We start from the raw sequence: 21,560 nt of genomic DNA, 5'->3' as shown, positions 1-21,560 counted from the left end.
AAAAAACCCGACAGTTTTCAAACATCCACATTTATGATTTTTTTTCCTGTGGAATTAGATTCATTAGCCACTATTCCCTTCTCCCAGATAGAGTCAGTCTTTTACCATCAGGGTTGTTTCTCCACCACTGGTGATTTTTACTCCATGTTATAGATCCAGTCTCTGTTTTACAGTGCTATAATCCCATTCACAAAAGTGAGAGAAGCAGATTATAAAATGAACGACACTGGAAAAAGATGTGCCTCTTTCTCTACAGCTAGCAGATAAACAAGCTTTTAGCAGAAAAGTAATTTCATTTACACTTCTGACAACCAAAAACAGGTGTAAAGCTTTCATCAAGTCACTAAAAAATATATTGCTTTTAATTAGTCCCCAAAAAGTGTACTGTTTTCAATTAGTGCAACACAGTCAAGTTTATATCACTGCTGCTAGAGTAGCAGTAGTAGATACCACAGAAAGTCCAAATTGAGGCACTTTCATACTTGAAATTTCTTTGAGCAATGAAAAGAGGGGTATTTTGCACGGTTTAAAATGCATTTCTTCTATAGAGATACTCTATTCAGTTACCTCATTACACAATACCAGAAAAGAGGTAACACCTAAACAACCCTCTACAAGGTAAAAGGCTCAAAAAACAACTTCAGTACTGACTGAAACACCTGTACATTCTTCTGAGAGCTGCAAGCCTTCAGCCTGGATGGCAATCCTTTCTATCATTCCTTTTATAGAGATCTGGTGCTGGGTGTGAAGGTTGGATTAGAAATGCTACAACATGAGACTTCCTCGTCTGCTCCAGCACAAGTCAAGCACGAGTGAGGCAGCGTGATTTTAATAAGTGTACACAGTGAGGTGAGGTAAGGCTGCACTGAGCCCATGAACTGATTCATCAGCCGTACTGTGTCAGTAGTAATGAGCACAAGACAGGTGGCCAATTATGGGGAATAACTCAGAGCACACAGCTGAAACATCTTCAGAATAAGGCAAAAGCAGTGAAACCTGGAAGGGAAAAAAAAATCTTACTTATAAAACCATGCACCATTCTAAAGTTCAGGACTTTCTACAGGAAAAAAGAGGGGGGAAGAAATAGTAGAAATTAAGAGAGAAGTAGAATATAATTTGTTACTCATACTCCAAAGGTGACTGAATTCACAACAGCTACCCTGGCACACATGTAAATGCTAGAATTAAGAAGTTAAACTGCCCTAAGTTTTAAGGGGGTGGTCACCCATGTAGCCAAAGTGAGACAATCCCACCTGCAATATGGCTCAGAGCAGCATTAGAGGGTCTTTTCCCTTTTTTACTCCTGTAAAGTCAGCTGGATAGTCCTTTTTTGGTGCTAAAACTAGACTTTAAACATTCTCATCTGAGTCCTAAACAAAGGGAGATCTATTCAAAAAGTTTATTTCTGGATACACAAATCCTAGATTGATGGATTGATACCTCCTTGTAGGTAGATTCATACCCACTTCTATCAAGAGGTCTTATCAGTAAGACAGACAAAAGGTACTCTCGGCTTCTATAATAAATATTTTTATCAAGGAAGAAAAACAGAAATCTCCTAAAAAAGTGAAGGAAAAAGCACCACAGGTTCTGCTCAGAAAGCAAAGATAGCTATAGGAAGGAAGACTGCAAATTTAATATTAAAAAAATTATATAGCAGTGAAGTCAAAGTTGACAAATTCTTGAGATAAAATCTCCAAAAGAGAAGGTAATTTTAAATTGTGAGCAAAACTAGCAAGAAGCACTACTTGCTCTTGGGAAATGGACATGACCCAAGCAGAACAAAAAGCACATTTCAAGTCTTGGAAGAATAGAGTCACAAGTAAAGCATAAGCAACCTGTGACAAATTTCACAGGTTAAATGACCAAGAAAACCTAGGTCTGGAAGGGATTTTGAGAAGCCATCTAATCTGTATCTCCTACCTAAAACGCAAGACCAAGAATATCTGAACCATCCTGAATAAACAGCATTTCGTGATTTGTTCCTACTGCCACACAGAACATTAATGTATCTGTTATCAGGTTATTTCCATTGAGTTACTTTCATTTGACACACATCCTAAAATTAAACTATACATACAAGTGAATGAATACAAATGTAAGTGAACAAAACTCAAAGCAAGAGATAGGATATGGTACAAAGACAGGACACATTGCTTCTCCTATGTATAACTTTAGAAAAATGGCATGTTAGGCTGCATTATCTTTTCTGAGATGAGTCTACAGCTCTGATTTTACAGCAAACCCTGGTCCCCATCTGACCATTCCTCTCACCTTTCTCACTGGCTTCAGTCCTAAATGTAACAAAGAGTAACAAAGTAATACAGCTACATACAGAACAAGATGAAAAAAATAAAGTGAATCACCTCTGATATCAAAAGCTAAAGTGAGAACTAAAGTGATATAAACTTAGTAAAACCAAGAGGAAATAGGCAGAGGTCAATCTTGACTGATGAAAGAGGTATGGGAGTGTTACAAAACCTGTTTTACAAAAAACCACAATGTGCTGAGAACTCTCAAACAGGCAAGCAGAGGAAGCATTGCATTTAATCATAATGTACCTAAACCAACTCTTCAAAACATTTGTTTCCTTACTGTTTTCTGTACATTTCCTTCTAAAATTCTGCTGTTGGTTTTAGTTTTTTCTCTTGTTCTCATTTTTTTTTCTAGAAATTGGTTCTGAGTTGATGTCCATAAGAAGTAGATCGCACAGAAATATAGTCCTGTAGGGCTCAGACAAGAAATATCAGAAAACTTCACCTTTGTCTTTAACTCTAATGCTTGAGGGTGAATGCTGTGAATGTACTTTTAAAACAGTTTCCCAAGGTGAACATTGCAAAATGAAACATAATTAAAAATGTACTTGTTATTTCAAATAAATTATATCCAAGGCATTTAGGCCATTGCTCATATTTCTTTTTCTTCTTTCATTTTACCATATAATCAACATCTTACAAAAAGCAACATGTCTATTCAAAATAGACAAAATCCATCTCTGAACTGAGGATAAGCCACATGGCATGTACCAGAAGCATTTTGCAAACGTCTGAAAATAAGATACTTTCTTTTCCTTTAAAGGTATTATTCATCTAAAGCTCCATCCATGAGGCACATGAATTTTAGATCCCTGTTCAAAGAGGTGTTAATTAAGAGCAGAACTGATTAAATGGGTCACAGATACACCACCATCACTTGGTTTTCTATCATACTAGCATTTTGTTTCGGTAAGCCCCAGCCCTACAAAGTCAACACAAAGGGAACATCAGAAGTGTTGAACTAACATATCTACAGCCTGCCTAAGAAGGGTCACAAGACACATTCGTGTCTGCTTGCTGCTCTGGGGCTTTCAAGCACAGACTTGTGAGATGAGTAGTGAATATTTACCATACAGTTTCCCAAATTTCAGGCAACATTACTAAAAAACATAGCCCATCTATAGTGCACTAGTACATAATACAGAGATGATGTAATATTAAGGGCATCCTTGAATAGTCTTGGGATTACAATCTTGGGAGTAAATCAGACTAAGTACAATTAAATTAAGGTTCATGGCCCAGTGACAAACAAGACAGCTATGTTTTCAAAGAGATAAAGGAAAAGTTCTCCACCCAGGTTGAAGAGATTTTTCTGCGCCTATAAGACTTGGAATATATGAAGTACTGAACCACAACCACCAAACTCCAGAAGAAATCTAAATACTTGAAATAAAAATGCAACTGGAATAACCAACATAAATTTAAATATATAAAAGAAAGAGAGGTAACATAGAAGCACTTAAAACAATTAAACTATTTACCTCTAAACACCCATATCAAAATGGGTTGAAGTTAGGAGAGAGAGGTTTTGAAACAAAAAAGTGCAACTAAATTGAACAGCACAAGAAACTTCCATTGTGAAGGCTCAGAGATGAAGTGCTGGAGCAGCTCTGAAGCTCTATCATATAGCAAAAGACAGATTAGCTACACATGTGCTGAGAGCAGCCCATCCAAAGAAGGACACTAGATAATGAAGGAAAACCTCACTCAAGATTCCCTCTTTCAGGCCAGTATTCAGATGCTTACAATTAGGGATTGATTTCCCTTCAAAAGATCACCAATCTCTCAATTGCACACGAGCTCTTCAAATCACACAGGTGGCCTCAGTGGTGTTCAGAGTGAACACACACATTACAGACTGCTTCAGCTCAGCTGCAGCTTCTGGGTGCCCTTCCAGCAGCCCAGCAGACACAAGCACTGAGCAGACACCAAGAACAGGTCCCACTTTCTTGTCCCAAATACAACACAAGGGAACAAACCAACAGGCCAGGCGAGGGGCGAAGACCCTGAAGCTGAACCAAGACCCTCCTACATCAGAACCTGGCAGCTGAACGGACACAGGGAGCAGCATCTGCTCCCAGCCATAGTCCAGCTTGACTACCTGCAGAATGAAGCCTCTGAAAACCACAAGACACAACGCCATATTCAAATACTGACTTCCATCTGTCTGCAATTAACTGTTTTCAACTCCCCTGCTTCAGATTAATAATTCCATGCCATTTTGTACAAAGGGAAAAAACCCACAATGTTCCTTGTAAGAAAAACCAAGCAAACCGAGTATTGCTAAGAAGTAGAAGTTTTTCTTTTACAGGTTAAGGAAGCCAGTGCAATGATACAGGTTCCTGATTCCCCAACTCTTTGTGCAGCATCAGTCTTAAGACAATAAGCAACTCCTTTACACTGAAATGCTTGCTGTACCAAGCTATAATACAGTTTCAGCTATTTGCTTCTCAGATACTACACACTCCAATTCCCTGCAAAACACCTCAGCATTCAGAAAGTCAGCTGCAACAACAAATGGAGAACAACAGCCTTTGCTGGAACTCATCTGTGTGAGTTTTTCACACACTGTGACAGATCAAGAGGGTTAGACAAGACAAGAACAGGGATCAAGTGATGGAGACAGGATGCCACAAATGCTACTGCTGATATACTGTTAATCAAGCCTGCTCAGAACACAGACTAGAGGGAACATTTTGGCCTGAGGGCTCCCTTGGTTTTGTTTTCTCTTAATGTTTCTGTACTTTTAAAATATCCACATCCTCATGACAAGCAAGCACAACTAAACAAATGATCTAGCAAAAGCACCAACACTGTACTGCAACCCTCAAGTACTTCAGGCAATTAGCCACGGGAAAAATTCTAAAAATATGGTTTTATCCAAGAGGCTTGTATGGCAGGATGATATTTTCACCATGGAAGAATCAAAGTATTTATATACACACACACATATACACACTATTTTTAATAATCAAAAGCATATTTCTAGAGAGAACTAAGTGATCAACAAATTAGCAAAATGCTCCAGAGAACAAAGCAAAATTCACTTTGAATCACAGGTACACTAATTTGTTCACCAAAAACCACAAACAAACAAACAAACACCCCCAAAAACACAACCAAACAGCTAACCACTATCAGGATTATTTTTATTTTTCTGTCTATGCAATTCACTCATTAAATATGCACATTAGCCTTCTTACTGCCTGTAAATAATGCAAAACTCTCAGCCAAAAATCTGGGGTTTTTTAAATTTAGGAATAGATCTGCTTCTCTTATTTGCTTTTATCTTTCTCCTTCTCCATTGCTACTACACCTGTAAGCTTACTAACAGCACTAAAACCCTAATGGGATCTGTGTTTACAAGACGTGCTTGTATCTCTCATTTCTTCAGCGAGAGTTATGCAACTATCTGATCACATAAACATTTTGCAGCAGTGAAATGACATTGAAAATTATGTCAATGAATTGCAAATGCAGAGATATAAGACCATGTTGAAAGCAAAAAGAATTTGGGGGAGGCCTACATCAGCCCTAAGCCACACAATGACATTTTTATGTACAAAACACTTGAAAAGATGAATAAGCAACATAATTTTTTCATTAGCATTTACTGGATAAGACTGATGAAATTCATAGCCACAAACCATTAAAAATACAGATCCCAGATGGGCAGATTACAGTCCAGGGTTGGAAACTTCACACTTAACTGACAAACTGCAGCAACTATTACTACACAAATTCCATTACAGACATCACAACATTTTAAGAATGGCACTTTTTAAAAACCCACTGCAAAAAGGGTCATTTTATCACAGGAGGGTGTCCAATTCACCCACAAAGTCTCTGCCACCTGCAGAGTGGGACTGTGCAGCAAAAGCCATAGCAGAGTCAAATTTCGTCTGAATTCAGTTTCTGAAAACTACATCACAAACAGCTCATACGTGTAAGTCAAAATATTTCATGGCTCAAATTATCTTTGGTTGCTGAATTTGAATTTCCCTTCAAAATAGGAGAAGTATATTATCTGGCTGACAGCACATACATATCTCCTGGCATCACGACTTCTGCCTCCAAGATTAAGATAGTTTAGAATAGGCCTCCTATAAGGCTGGCCTAAATATACCCTAAAATATCAGAAAAACAATACTTGTATTTTATTTGCACACAAGCCTTGCAGAATTGCAGAATACAAAAGATTGCAGATTTAGAGGGGTGAGTGGGTGGAGGGTTTTTTCAGGTGTCAGTAGCTTTAAACCTGTTAAGGCTTGCAGCTCCCTTCTGCACATTTCTGACGAACCCATTTCACTGTGGTTTTCTCCATTTGCTCTCTGGATGCACACAGAGTTAAAAAACCCCCACAACTGAAAACCAACCAACTTAAGTTTGCTCACCTGTGGAGAAATGACATCACCACTGTGCTAACATCAATCAGAGAGACTGCACCTAAAAATAGTTCTTGGTGATGAACCTGAGCACCTAACAGAGGACAAATGCCTCACTCAGCACAACTCCTGCTGTTTCAATATTAGACTGAGTTAAAACTATTTTATCTTTAGCTTATTAATTTTAAAGGTACATCTTTAGGCATTCCAATGTCATGCCAACTCCCAGTAACACCTTCACTTGACTTCATGAGACAAAAAAAAGTCGTAGAAAAAAAGAAAGCTGGTGAAGTTTTACAATGGTAAGCATTAACTGACCAGAGAACTAAAACTCAGAAGATGCACAATGCATGTTTGAGATTCAAGATTTCTAACACACAAAGAATTTAAAGAGGCTGATGTCTGAAAACTTATTGCATGCTGAAGGTCAGCTGACTGAAGAACAGATTTCCCTTCTTCTCTTACAAAAGCTCTCTTCCTCATGTCCTTAAAGCATCATAACTGCAACATTCTTACTATATTAGAAACCATATCTCTGCAAAGAAGACCTATTTAATAAGGTCTTCAGAACTACAGTTCAAGGAAAATGTATAAAGCTACCAGTTATATTTGGTAACAAAGAATATGTTTGATGAGGGAGGGGAAAAATCCATGATTTGGTTCTATGACTTCAGGACAGAAACATCAGCACATTCCTCCATCACTAACTTCAAGTCCTAAGATCTTACTCACCACGTTCTGCCTAATGGTTGAAGATTTTGTTGCAAAGGCATACAGTGCATCCAGAGAAAACATTTGCTCTGAGAAAATGACAGGACCTCTTCAAACACAACTCCAGTCTAGATCAGAGAGGTGTTTTTTCCATATAATTCTATTGCTAATGCTATGCAATAACTGTGAAAATCTGCACAAGGCTGTGTTGATGAATCTGGAATATTCTATGGCCTTGTTTTCAACTGTCATCTACTCTAACATGACTGAGATCCCAGAACTCTGATACCAGTATTAGGCAGGCAATGCAGCATTCTCAACTTGACAATCTCCCCTGAAAAACTCAGACGAGAAAATTCTTATTTCAAACCCTTCCATTTCCTTCCCTTAAAGAAAACAAATTCACTTCATAAAAAGAGCAGCCTGGGCAAGCAACCGACAGCTGTTAGAAATCCTAAAATAAACAACAGATTTTTGTAAAGCAAGACAGACAGTGCTGCAAAACACTGCATTCATGCCAGTGCTGGCCAAGGTTTCATGACAAATTGGGCAGCTTGCATTCAAAATAACTCTACAGCTGATGAAGCAGATTAGCTTCAGGCAAGTCATTTACCCTGCACTGTTACTCCTTGCTCTCTCACCCCGTGCAGAAAGAATTCTGCACAGCCAGGAGGGTGCATTCAGAGCACAGACATCAAACAGCTCCTGCCTCCTGACAGCAAGGCTCAGTATTACCACTTATTCCCACTCCTGCCCCAGACAAGGCATTTTAAAAGCCCAGAATTCAAAATTCTCTCCAGTGGCCAAAAAAAGCTACAAAGACTAACATGGAACAAATATTTTTCTGAATGTAGATGATGGAACACAAATATAAATCAAAAGTCTGATTTCACCACAGCTGAGAATCAATCTCTATCAAGAAGTATTGTTATGTTTTCAGACACAAAAGGAAGTCCTACAAAACACCATGCAACCTCCACTATTCTTTGTGCTGTTCTCTACAGCACCATCCTTAAGTATAACACGCAAAATTAATCTCTAACCAGCTTTTTTCATGTGCCTACATAAATGGCAGAACAGTATCACCTGGCCTCCAAACAAATGCACTGGCAAACACTGAAGAGCTGCACTTACTGAATATATCAGCATGACATGAGGCCAATTTTGGGAGGCCTGATGGGAAAGTTATTGTCTGAAAAGAATAAAGGATAAGGCATTCTCACCTCTAGAGAAAAAAATTATTAAACAACTGTCAGGAACTAGAAGAAGGTATCACCTCTTAGTATCACCAACTGGAAACCAACAGAGGTTTAAATATCTATTTCATAAATAGAAGTAAAAAGAAGGTATCTAAATGCTTTTGAAAACAATCTTACCTGACTCCTTTCTCTCTCCTGTGGTTTTGTAAAAATCTCCCCAAATCTACCCTCAGGCCTATGGCTTTATGTGAGGTTACAGAGCTCACTCAGCCATGTCCCTCAGTCCCAGGTTCTCCCAGCACATTCCAAGGTGCAGCAGAGCAGCCCCAGCCAGCCTGATCCCCGCTGCTGGACACAAGCCTCCAATGCTGGCAGTACCCAGCCTGCCTTAAGCTCTCGGCCCCCAGCAATTACATTTTCCCACACTCAGGGTTAGGGAGAAAAAAGTACCCCTGGATGCCTCCCTGTAAAGACTGCTTGCAGATAAATTCTGGGTAATATTTCTTTTATCACGCTACCTATTTATATTTTTGTTAAAAAAAGATGGGCTTCTTTTTTTATATAGTTTTTGGTCTCTGAGGTCCCTCATGCTCATTTTGCCAACTATGTTCTCCCCTTCAGCATCCAGCTTTTCTCCCACAAAGGGACAAGATTTCTTCCGAGGAGAGATATTTTTCTTCTTCCTTCCACCTTATCAATTTATCTTTTCCCTTTCTTTTACATGCCCCTTTTTATCCCACAAGAAGCTTGAAAGCCCTACTATATGTCTCACAATAACAAGATAAATCTACAAGACAAAATAAAGGCAAAAAGTCAGAAGCATCAAGTAGGACCCCCTACTTGCAGCAGCTGAATGAGAATGTTAAGATTTTGTTTAAAGACACTACTCTTGCAATCTTTTCAGGTTTCCTCCTTCTACAGAAAGAGAATGTCTTAACTTCCAATTTTTGCTCACACCAGCAGAGATTTAGGTAAATAGAAAAAAATCAACACAAGCTTTTTCCAGCTTTAACATGTTCCGCTTTTGCCTAATTGATACTGGTAAATACTGACATCTTCATTTTTCTTAAATTTTTTTCTTCCAGCAATCTAGGAGCACTAATAACAATTCATTGTAGAAGGACTATTTTATTAAAACTAGGTACTTTTCACTTTTCTCAAAATACTCAGTTACAGAAGATTTTAATTAATAGGTATATTGCAACCCGACAGAGCTCCTTTGTCTCACTCTTTACGAAGACAGTATGATCCAGCTGTATGGAAGCAAATATAGATGAACTAAAAATAATCAAAATAGCAAAGTTTACACAAGTTTTGCCCATGATGTTTAAAGCACGTGGGGAAGTGTGGTCAAAGACATGACTTTCAGTCTTTTCTGTTAAAAATGCTACACAACAATCCTACAGTATTAATGTCAGCTCCTTAAATGTTTGGTAAATGTTTATGCTTCAGAAACTGTGAAACAAAGGATTAAGGGTGGGAAAGAGCTTAGAAGCTTTCAGGAGGAAACAAAGGCACAGTGGGTTTGAAGAGATAATGAGTGTACTTGAACACTTATTCTTTAAAATTCTATCATAAAAATACTTAGGTGAAGATAACAGATAATAAAACATTCGCAGAAAGACTACACTTACTTCAACTACCAATGAAAAATACAACTGCTTTAAGAAGAGAGAAAGGCATGAGAGGATCACTAGGGCTCCAGGGAAAGAACAGACTGACCACAAAAGTGGAGAAAACACAGGTGGGTGCATTGGTTAGTGGAGGGGTAACAAACTGCTGGAATGTGATTTGAAATGGAAAAAAAAAAAAGAGTTGGAGTTACAAACCAACTCAAAGAATCAGACAGTTCTGAACACACTGCAAGGATGTTGTATTTCCAAACATCCATTCACCTTAGGATGATTCAGAGCAGAATCCTCTGTCTGCTCGTGCACTGAAAGCCTGTAATCAATGATGTATACAGGTAATGACTGGCCAAATATCAGTTAGAAGCATTACACCACTCAAAATTAAAAACAGAAGGGGTAAAGCAAGCAATCGAGGCAGTTAACAAGAGAATAAGGCATTTGTAAAACAAACTTTCAAAATCATCACAGGACTCCCAGTACTCCCCAAACCGACAGGTTTCCTCCAGGATTTCAGTGCAGCTGAACTAGTGGAGAGGAGGAGCAGTTTCAAAACCTGAGGGCATCCATGAAGCCAACCCGATGCACTCCTTCTTCACATTGGCAATTCTACACTTAAGGAGAAAATTCCTTTCAAGAGTGTAATATTGGAAGACTGTAAGAGGGCTTTACCGTAACAGAAATTAAATGCAAGAAAAAGCAACAATTACAATTCTATTTTTCTGATGTAACTTCTCAAGGTACTGGATTTTATAAAGATATCAGTTCTAAGGATTATATTAGAGAAATTCAAACACCTCTCTCCCCCTTCCATCATCTTTCTAGCAAACCAATGGGGTGATTCACAAACAAGTGAATAACTCATCTTTTTGGCAACCCTCTGTAGTGAATACTGTGTGTATTTGCAACAAGCTACCCCAAGCCTTATTGTGAAATTTCCAGTAAGCATGACAGTAATATTTAAAGACACTCAAGAAGAAAATAAAAACTTGCAAAAAGTAAGAAAGCCAGAACTGATGTGTGTGCAGGTTGGTTGGTTGTTTGGTTAAGAGACAGCCAACAGCACTTCCATCAGTCTTAGGGGGATTCTCTTTGAACCAATTAATGAAGAATTAGACACTTACAAGGACAAACTGAAAACAATTGAAAAAGCTAGAAATCCTTCCTATTACATAACTTGTCTGACTAATTTCACACCCAAACACAGGCTAAGCTCCAAACTGGGGGAAAAGACTAACAGAATATAGCTCCTCTTGTTTCCTCTTAGCATTTAACAGAGGAACCTAGTGTCTAACCTCACTTTTGTTTGCATAGGCAACGGTAAAATGGCAAACTGTGGAAATAAAAATACACAGCTCAGTTTTGAATTATCACATTTGAAATGATTCACTACAAGTGACAACCTCAGGACCCAGCAAGTTCTGTGTTTTCTGACTTAAAAACACTGTCAAGAAGAGGTATTAAAAGCAACAAAAGTGGTACAGGAGCTCTGAAATCCAAGGAGATTCCAGACAATGGCAGATCTCGTGTCAGACCAGACTTACTGGCAACACAACTGTGTAGAGTAGAGTACCTGCAAGTGTTCCACATTGGCAGTACCAGATGTGACTTCACAGCGTGAATAAATAATTATTTAGGTTGCAAATCCACATTCACATTCTTCTCAAAATAACTCTGACCAGAGCCTGGGAATTGTCAGCAAGGGCCTTAAAGGAGACAACAGTATCCTTTCAAAATGTCCCTCCTATTAAAATCAGACTCTCATACAGAAGAATTAGGTGTCTACAGATAAATGAAATATATGAACCAAGTGTAAGCAATAAAAGCCTTGCTTATGCAAGTCTGCAGAATCCAGAACAGCAATATCTCAGTCTGGTGTAAATAATTACAATTATCACAGCAACGTTAGCTGTTGTGTTTCACATGTCAGAAAAGAGCCTGAAGATTGCAAATATGCACAATCTACTGAAGTGTCTTTTCCTTTTAATGCAACAAGTGGGTGTCAGCAGGGAGAGCAACTGCTGCTTGATTTAATTCGGTCAAGAGAGCTCAAGGAACTAGGTCAAGACCCAGAAGAACATGCATACACTCATACACTGAACCAGGGGAGAAAAGTTGGCTAAAAGCATCTAGAAGTTGGAAAAAAATATCACATTTGCAAACATCAGTCTGACTCGCAGAGCCATACAAACTAGTTCTACACATCTCTGCCAAACTAAAGATGTCTGTATTTCCACACCAGTACATTTTTAAAAATGCAGCTCCTTTGCAGCAAGCTAACACGTGCAACCAGACTTCATGCAAAACATGAGATAAATATACATGTATACACTTTGCCCTATGCACAGTGCTTATTTCTACATCTCAGGACTCACAGCTTTTAATAATGCCACCACAGTTCCCATTCTTTACAGCAGGAGAATTTAAAACTTAATCTGCTCTGGAAAGCCTATGGTTAATGTAAAGTGTACCTTCTGGTACTAAACCAGTGAAAACTGAACATTGCCAGATTCCAACTCAATTCAACATAAATTGCATTCTCTGTTCGTGTAAGGGCAATATTCAGAGGAGAATAAAAGTTTTGCAGTGCAAGATTGGGAGATATCAATGAGGCAGGCGATGGTTACAAAGATCAGCAAGAATAGGAAAAGTACTGACACTGGCCTGAAGAAACAGGAGATAAAAGGAGAGGCAGAAAGAGTTTGTGTAATTTCTGTTAACTGTGAATCTGGCTCTCCTTAGTGTAAATATCACCTGAATTCCAGGGTCATGATGCAGTACAATAATAGAGAAATCAAGTTTTTTTAAAAAGGAAAAGAAAAAAAAGACAAGTAAAAAGCTAATAGCTATATGTTAACTAGAAGTAAATTTCAATTGCTAATGTTACCTATTTTGTTGTCTGATATGAAATATAAGTTACTATCAGCAGAAAGGAAATAAAACAACTCTTGAAGCAAGGCACGTTGTTGTTTGCCGACTTCTTTGTGACAGTGTTAAGGCCCTCTTGCTCCACTATTGCAAAAGAAAGAGCTAATTTACTAGAAAAAGGAGAAATGCCAAGAATCAGACAAGGAAAATGGACTGCTCTATACAATGATGGTTTACATGGCTTTACATGAGTAGCTTTAGAGAAAGTAACAAAAATCTCTATGAAACCTTGGTGTACTTCAATCAAAGCATGTGGGAACCCATGCAGCTATTCCCAGCCAAGTCTGCAACTGTTTACAGAAAACAGTTTTCAGATTTCCAAGAGCAATCCCACACAACGAACTCAGAAGAGCAGCACCACAATACTCCGAGTGCACGCAGGCGAAAACTCACCTAAAAGACAGCTCTGTCTTCAGAACTCCGGTGAACTTACAGTTTCAATCTTTGGCCAGAAATTTATCCCGACAATGAATCCTACATAGGAGTTCTCTCTGCTGCTCTTTCCCTCTGCAGATGTCCTCACCTACCACCTCCCCTTGCCCCACAACTTCCCCGAATCCAAAGAGCATCCCAATGAAACCGGGTGACCTCACCTTTCATTTTGACAGTGGGGGAATTGGGTCCAGCCGATTGCTTCCTCCATCCTCTCCAGTTCTGGCAGAGGCTCTCCGCCTCAGAGATGAAGGAACAAAGAGAGTCTTCTTCAAAGCGATCGGAGTCTTCAAATGAAAACCTCTCCCCGTCCTCCCACTCTGCGAACATGAGTTCCATCACATCCGACAGGCGACGTGGGGGAAAAGAAGAAAGACAGGAACAGCACTGCTCACTTTTAACAGGTGAATGGACTTGAGGGCTCTCGCAATAGTTAAAATCTCGGTTTTGATTTGATCCCCATACTACAGTACCAGGAAAAAACAAAGCGCCGTATGAGATGGGAGAAGCAGGAAATAACTAAAGGGCAGCCGGTAAAAATTCCATGGGGGGGGGAAAAAAAAGTTCTTTAAAAAGTTAAAAAATGCTTATGTCCACAGAATGTACTTGTGGCCGAGGGGGCTGGTTAGTCCATGAGAGCTGCCTCCAGGCGGGACAGGTGCCTGGCGGGCACACGGAGGGTCCGAGGGCTCCCGGCGCTGCAGGACGAGGGAAGGGGCCGGCTTCCTCCTCCGGGGCTCCGGCGGGGGGGCCGCCGGTGCCTGTGCGCAGGGCCGGGTCTCCCTGAGGTTGTGCTTGTCTCACTCCCGGCGCAGGAGCCCAGGGAAGGGCGGGCAGGGGCACCGCGGGGGCTGCGAGGGAACAACTTCCCTCCCGTTCGCAGGGGCTTAAAGACGGCCCGGTGGGGCCGGAGCGCCCGCGGCGGGGCGGCGCGACCTCCCGGATGGTAGTCACGGGCACCGGCACCGGCAGCGGCGCGGGCGGGCAGGCGGCGGCTCCGGCCTCACGGGGGCGCGGGCGGCGGCCGGCGGGGAGCGCCCGGCGCTGGTCCCGGCGGGCAGGGTGGGGGCAGCCCGTCGCCGCTCCGGTCGCGGTGGCCCCGCGGTGTGTCTATGAGCCCATAGCCGGCGGGCCCAGCTGGACGCCCCCGAGCCCGGCGCGGCCCCGGCGGTTCGCGGCCCCGGCGGGTCCCGTCCCTGCCCGGCGCGGGCACCAAGATGGCTCCGCGCTTCCCAGCTTCACCTGCGACACCCCCCGCCAGCTGAGCGCCGCTTCCGCCGCCGCGCTTCCGGCTTCCGCCGCGCGGGGCATGCCGGGCGGTGCCGGGCAGGGAGCCGGGGGTCCCCGGGGGCGGGCCGGGCTCCCGCAGCCTGACTGCCGCCTCACGAAATAAAACAAAAGCCTCTGCTTGTGCCTGCCCGCACCGCCAGTGGCAGCGGGAGAGCGCTGCTTGTGCTAAAATGTGGGGGTTACCCCGGGACGCACCGAAGATGCGTTGCATGCAGAAATCACTCAGCTGTGATCATCTGATTGGAGATGAAAGAAATAACGAGTTCTCAGTAGCATTTTCTATTAGAAGAAAAACAGCAGGAAAGAAGATCAAGGGGAAAAAAGGAAATAAAGTGAGGGGACCGTGGCTGGAATGTCCCGTTGCAGTGCCGTGCCCGCTGTCCCTCGGCCGAGAGCCCCTCGCTCTGAGGGAAGGAGGGAAGGAGGGCTCTGAGGGGCTGCTCCGCTCTGGGCAATCCAAAATCCACACAGAGGAGAGAACCCGCGCGCCGGGTCCGTGAGGAACTGCATAGGCTACCTAAGGTCTCCCATCCTACCCACACTCAAAGCAGCAGAGGTGACGTTCTTTTTTTTTTTTTTTTTTTTTTTTTTTTTAATAATTCTATTTCTTGGAGTTCTTCTAGTTCATTGCTGCACTGAGAGAGATGACTGATAAAATACCAAAGGATAAATTTGCCCTTTGAGTACAAATCAGCCAAACAGCTGGATCTACACTTCCCGCCCTGTGTTTGTCCAGAGGGGGAAAGCAAATGACGGGAGAAAAAAAAGGCTAGGGGAAAAAAGAATGACATACTAAGAAATGGTAAATATAGAGCTGAGATAAACTGAAATGCATCAGGGAACACTTGCTACCTCACCCTAGTCCTCAATCCAAAAAAAACAACAACAAAAAAAAGCATTTAGATGACTGTAGGAATTTCAAAGATTCTTAAAATACAGCTGAAATTTTGAAGAGTATTTTCATGGGGAAAAGGAGATGGGGAAATAATGCATTGTGTCCAAGGAGTGAGGAGGTAACTACAGGTGGAATTCAGGACCCTGACTCAGATGTTGTGGCACTTGAAACGACAGAAATGGGCAGGGAAACAAAGTGATGCCAGAAGGCTGATGCTGCTCACCAATATCTTTTGACATTATGTGCAGCACAGCACTGTTGGATTTTACCTAAATCCAGTAGAGAATACACGTTACATCAAGAAAGGGCAGAGGAGAGCAGGAATATTAGACAGTAATAATTATAAGGGGGCTTCAGTACATTGTGTTTCATTCCATTAAATTGTAAAAATCCTCACCACCATTCCTCCTTCTTCCAGCTTTGGGATACCACAAGTTACAGAGATTTCCAAAGAAATCTTGTTTTCACTTTCCTAAACATCACAGGCTGAAAGCATGTAAGAGGTGATGAAAACAATGAGACAAGCAAAGCAGAGTGAACATTTGCTCTTTGATCTTAAAGTGCATTTCAAGACCCTGTAAAAATGTGCAGAACAGGCTTGTGCAGACCAGGCCTGGGTGTGCTGTTGCCCTGGCCAACATGAGGGAGTGCAGGTGTGAGTGCTTTGCTTCTCCTTGTCCTCATGGCTTGGAAAGACACACAAGTTCGTAAACACTTATACTTTTTTTTTCCCAGCTAACTTATTGCATGAGACAGGCACATCTTTTCCCTCGTGGATCTTTCAACAGACAAGAACTAGAGGCTGTGAAAAATAATATCTGACAATTTCAGCAGTGCTCTGCTAGGAAAAAAAAAAATTAGTAAGAAGTCCTGCAGGAATGACAAGGTTGCCAGTAAGATGCTTTCTCACTTACAAGGATGTACTTTTTTTCTTTTCCTTTCTTATTTCAGAGAAAGGAAATTGCTGTTCAGAATTCCTGTGCCTCCAATGTGTTCAAATTTCAGAATGCAGCATTCCATATGAGAGAGACACATATGAGTGCACACGCATACCCTAAAGCAGAATTACAACACTTACATTTGTTTCCTGTCTTAAACTCTTGCTGGGGACTAAAAATCAATGAGAGTCTGCACTGCACCCCAGAAGTGCCTGCTTTTCACTGATGAGTCATGTGCTACACTACAGTCATATCCAGCCTGTTTTTTGTTTCTGATTGCATGGAAAGTAGTAAAACACATCCTTTCTATGGCTTGAATCTCATACAGACTCAATAACAAAATACAGCACTCCAGAGATTTTCACTGCAAGTGCAGTGGGACCCAGCTGTTCAGCTCCATTCTGACTCAACAAAGGTTTCATTGTCTCTTTGCATGCGATAATGCACTCAGAAATGACAAGCAAAGGCAAATTCTCAAAGCACACATATGGCTTTGTGTCTAAGTAATATATTGGATGTGCAGAATAATAGTTTTTTGTGCTCTAGAACTGTGGCACTATGGCAAACTGCCAAGAGTGCCCGTTCCTCCTAGATGATCACTGTTTCATGCTATACTGATCACTTAATTAGTAACTTATAATAATTAATAACAGATATTAAACATCTCCACAGACATAACAACCAGCCACCATTATTTATTTCAAAACACTAAGCCTGTACAACAGATAGAGCAAGTAACTGTTTCAGCACAAAGGAAGGGACAGCACACAGCTCATTGCTCCTTGCTCTGCTTCTAACTAGGCAAATGGCTGTACAAGATGCACAGAGCTTTTCTGACCATGCATACTAGGAAGCTGAAAGCAAAGCTGTCCTGAGGTATTACAAGCTAAATTTCCCCAATTTGGATTGAGCATTTTCCTATCTTTGACTAGTCCTTGCTACACAAGACTTTGAACTGATGTTGTCCAAGGTTCTGTCTCTGGGATCTTAGAGAGTATGAGCATAGGCCTGATTAAAGCCTTACTCAAAACTAAATTCACCATTTGTGAGAGAAGTGACTGGTATGTGCATACACATATGGAAAACAGTGTCAGTAGGGGAACACTTTGCAACAGCTGCTAAAATTACTGTTATACAGCAGGAGACAACAATTGTGGCTAAGACCTCATGTACTGCTACTCCTCAGAAAGAGAAGATGGCATTTACAGATAATATTGCCTGCAAGGATTACTGAGCATATGTTGTCTGGCATCTTGTACTTCACAGGATACAAGTGTATTTTCCTCTTCCTTTCACACCAACCTGCAGGAGCATTTGTTTCTGTTTTCACACTTTCTTCTGCATTACCAAAGCTAAGAGTCTGGCAGGGTCTAATATGCACTATACATTCACAGATAAAAGCACCAAGCTAAAGGGAACTGATGTTCTCCATTTTGCAGAGGGGAAAGAAAACAACTGTTACACTGCAAGTCCTCTTTTTTTCTCAGTCAGTATCCCATTTGGACATTTCCTCAGCAGTGTGAAAAGATTGTGTAAGCACTCTAATATTTCTCTCTGTCTGGAGAGCAGGTCAGATACATCATTTATGGAAACTCAGCAGTTGATAACTCAGTTTGTCTAGAGAGTGCATTACCCTAACTAGCAATGTTATGGCATTGAAAGCTTCCTAAAAATTTCAAGAAGCCTCTTTTGATGCAGGCAAAGCATAGGTTCCTTGGCCTATTTTCACTTCACCAAAAAATAATCAAAGAAAATTGCTAAACGTGACACTCCTTCTCTAGCAATCTAAAATTTTAGAAATCAAAACTGGTAGTTAAAAATAAGTGCTGCGGTAGCTGATCCTTAACAACCTTTGCTGCAGAAGACAGGTTTCTGTGTTTGTTTTTGAGGGTACAGTCAGCTGGTAAGTGAAGGATAACTGTTAGGGAATATAGGAAGCCCATTTGTTCATGCCAAGGCAAACAGACACTGCTCTGCAATGAATGCAAGCAGATCTGGGCTAAGTGAAGTAATGCTCTGCTGCATTTATGCTTCTCATCTCCTCAGGAGCAGAAGCTTTCCCCATGCTGTGCAACCTGCTCCTTCAGATGAAACTCACCACAGCAAAATTTGCACTGTAGCTGCTTCTTAGCAGTAAAGTCTTTCAAAAGATAAGTAACAGGTACATTAGTACTTAAATATAGGGATAAAAGATTGCTAAAAAAAGGTGATTCTAAAATGCAAGAACAACAGTGTACAGTATTATGGACAGTAAAATGGTATGTATTCTCCACAGCCTTTCCCTAGTAAAATAATCTAACCATGGAGTTCAGGATGTGAGGGGTTTTATTTTAAAAATTGAGTTTGTGCTGCCTCTCATCAGATCCCAATGGGAAATTCAATCATCAATTAAATTGTCAGTCTAACATAAGATTCTCTCTTACAAATAGCGTGGTTGCTACAACCACGCAACAACGCTTCATTTAAGAAAACACACCTGACAAGCTTTGTGCTCATGGCTGTGGGTAAGGGTCAGTGCTGCTCCACTCACATATGTTTAACTGGTCTCTTTTGTGTAGGAAAGAGGAGACACTAATGAAGATATTATGCATGTCATGATGACTGAAAACTACCTGTATCTAGCAGGTGTTGTCCCTGCTAGATACAGGGACAACACCTCAATCACTTTTCCTTTTCTGTAATTAGTGAGGGGAATTTTTTTCCCTTGGTCTACTGACTGGAGCAAGTAGGATTTATTGCAGGGTGCTCTGTAAAACAAATCAGTCGAGCCTTAAATTATCTGAATGCTTGTTGGTAAAGAGTGTTCACCTATTCCACCTGCAGATCTCGTATCCCTATCTCATAATAGTTGTAGGAGGTTAGTGAGTAGTGACATGCTCTTTGCTTATTTCTTCAGGAATCCTGTGTGTGGACACTCCTGACTTGTCTAAACAGAGGCATCTCATTCAAGTAGTGCATCATCCCTAAGTTTCAACCAGAAAGTTGCATCAGTTTAACCAAACTGTTAAACCCATGTAACTGTGAAAACAAGCCTTGCAGGAAAATAAAGATTTCTCAAGTCTTAATCAACCTAGCTGTGGGTTAAACATGTGGGGAGTTAAAAGGCTTTCTGTTGAGTCTTCAGCATAATTGTGCTGAATAACAGAATCTGCTTCTTAGTCGTGCAAGAGATAACAAAATGGTAAATCTGTAGCAAAGGAGCTTTCTTGTGGCATGTTTGGTTACTGGTTCTAGAATCCCACAATCAGAGGTTATAATCCTACTTTACCCCCAGCAAGCCTGTACGTGCAAGTGGGGATTGGGGAAAAGAGTAAGGAACTAACCTTTAGAAGCACATGTTCTTTTCATACAGCTCTGATTTACACAGAGCAGATTAGTTCAATTGTAAAGAAAAGGGTTTTGTTGTTGTTTGAAGTGGTTCTGTCCTGTTTCCAAGAAGAAAGTGACAGAAAAGAATAAACTTTTGCAGTGGTTTCAGCTGAGTTGCCCACTCACATTGCCACAGTCAATCTCCCCACACTCCCAGTCCCTGCCGTGACGAGGGCTCTGTGCAGGCTGCAGGTGGGCAGACAGGAGAGCAGGCTGCTGCACAGCTTCTCCTCCCAGAAACCCTTGGCAGTTCCTGCTGCTGGCTCCTGAGCCCCAGGGCTGCCAGGGGCTGGGAACCAAAACATCCCCATCCTCTGCTTCCCAACAGGATTAACTTGCTGAAATTTTAATTCCTGCCAGCTTGTTTCCTCTGTTGGGCAACAACTCAACATGTGCCCAGCACTGAGCTCCACCTGTTCCCAGCTCAGCCCTTCACTGCCCTGATGTGTGCATGAAAGCCACTGCAGACAGAAAGGGAGAGCAGAAACAAGGCCTTTGCTTAGCTGACAGAGCACACAGCTTCACAGCTTCTCATTAGTACAGCTGATCCAAAGAAGTTGGTTCTTCCTTTCAAGGTGACAGGCTAGTTTTGAAAATCTGCAAAGAGAACGGTGCCTTTTATTTCTGGCAGAAAGTGTGGGATTTGAGAAGCAGGGAGGAGAAGATCAAGTGGTACACTGGGGTCTCACCAATTTGTTTGCATTTGTCTGTCCTGTGCCTGTCCTCCATCAGCACATCGTTAATCCAAGGGTTTTTCTAAACATAAATGACTGAAGCCGGACCATCCCTTTACCTAAAGATTGATTTTGCTGGCTCTGCTTCCTCTTTTCACTTTTACATATGAACAGAATTCCATAGAAACCTCCTACCAATGCCAGGAACCCCTTCTAGAGCAGGCCAGTTGAAGAGTAGCATGGGACTCAGCCCAGCAAACCAAGGCAATTTGAGCAAGATCCTGTCTCTCCACCAAAAAGAGGAAATTGTACCCTAGTAAGAACTTTTTAATGTCAGTGGTGATACCTGAATGCTCTTATTCCTCTCTCCCAATGAATATGGTAGCTATCCTAATTAGAAAACAACATGAAGTGTTCTCCTCATTCATATTTCTGTTTCAAAATCCAAAGCTATCTTAGAGTAGCCAATCTGAAATAAGTAAACTCATGCCATACACTCCTCCCAAGCCTTTTCACCACAGGAAGGCAGCAGTCAAGTGCTTTCATACAAAATGACATTTGACAGACTTGTAACCTTAACGAGAGTTTCAACATTGTTTCTTTTCCAGGCACTGACCACAGAAGAGCACTGCAGGACTGATGGGATGAGAGGATGCCTGCTGACCCATGGAAGGCCCCCTGAAATGCCTGAACTCCACTTGCACGAGCAAGAAGGGAAATGTAGGTAGGTGTAGAAAACCCCAAAGGCAGACATGAAGTGAGGAAAGTGTTAACTAAAGCAGTTCTTTCTCAAGTG

The 21,560-nt window shown here is 41.3% G+C and overlaps 1 protein-coding gene and 1 long non-coding RNA gene across 3 annotated transcripts in view; one reads left to right on the top strand and one right to left on the bottom strand.

Annotated features, from left to right (window-relative positions):
• The window catches only part of ZSWIM8 (zinc finger SWIM-type containing 8), a 50,290-nt gene extending 36,342 nt beyond the window's left edge, over positions 1 to 13,948 (bottom strand). For both annotated transcript variants that reach the window (XM_063405855.1, XM_063405856.1), the window contains exon 1: positions 13,760 to 13,948. In XM_063405855.1, the coding sequence (XP_063261925.1) occupies positions 13,760 to 13,937 (178 nt within the window). In that variant the 5' untranslated portion in view covers positions 13,938 to 13,948. The remainder of the gene's footprint in view (positions 1 to 13,759) is intronic.
• Positions 13,866 to 21,560, top strand: part of LOC134554850 (uncharacterized) — a 31,507-nt gene continuing 23,812 nt past the window's right edge. The window contains exons 1-2 of the long non-coding RNA XR_010081330.1: positions 13,866 to 14,002; positions 21,373 to 21,488. This is a non-coding gene — a long non-coding RNA (uncharacterized LOC134554850). The remainder of the gene's footprint in view (positions 14,003 to 21,372; positions 21,489 to 21,560) is intronic.

Source organism: Prinia subflava, chromosome 9 (genome assembly GCF_021018805.1).
Source record: "Prinia subflava isolate CZ2003 ecotype Zambia chromosome 9, Cam_Psub_1.2, whole genome shotgun sequence".
Classification (NCBI taxonomy): domain Eukaryota; kingdom Metazoa; phylum Chordata; class Aves; order Passeriformes; family Cisticolidae; genus Prinia; species Prinia subflava.
Note: the sequence above shows the minus strand (reverse complement) of the source record. Positions and strands in the feature narration are given on the sequence as shown.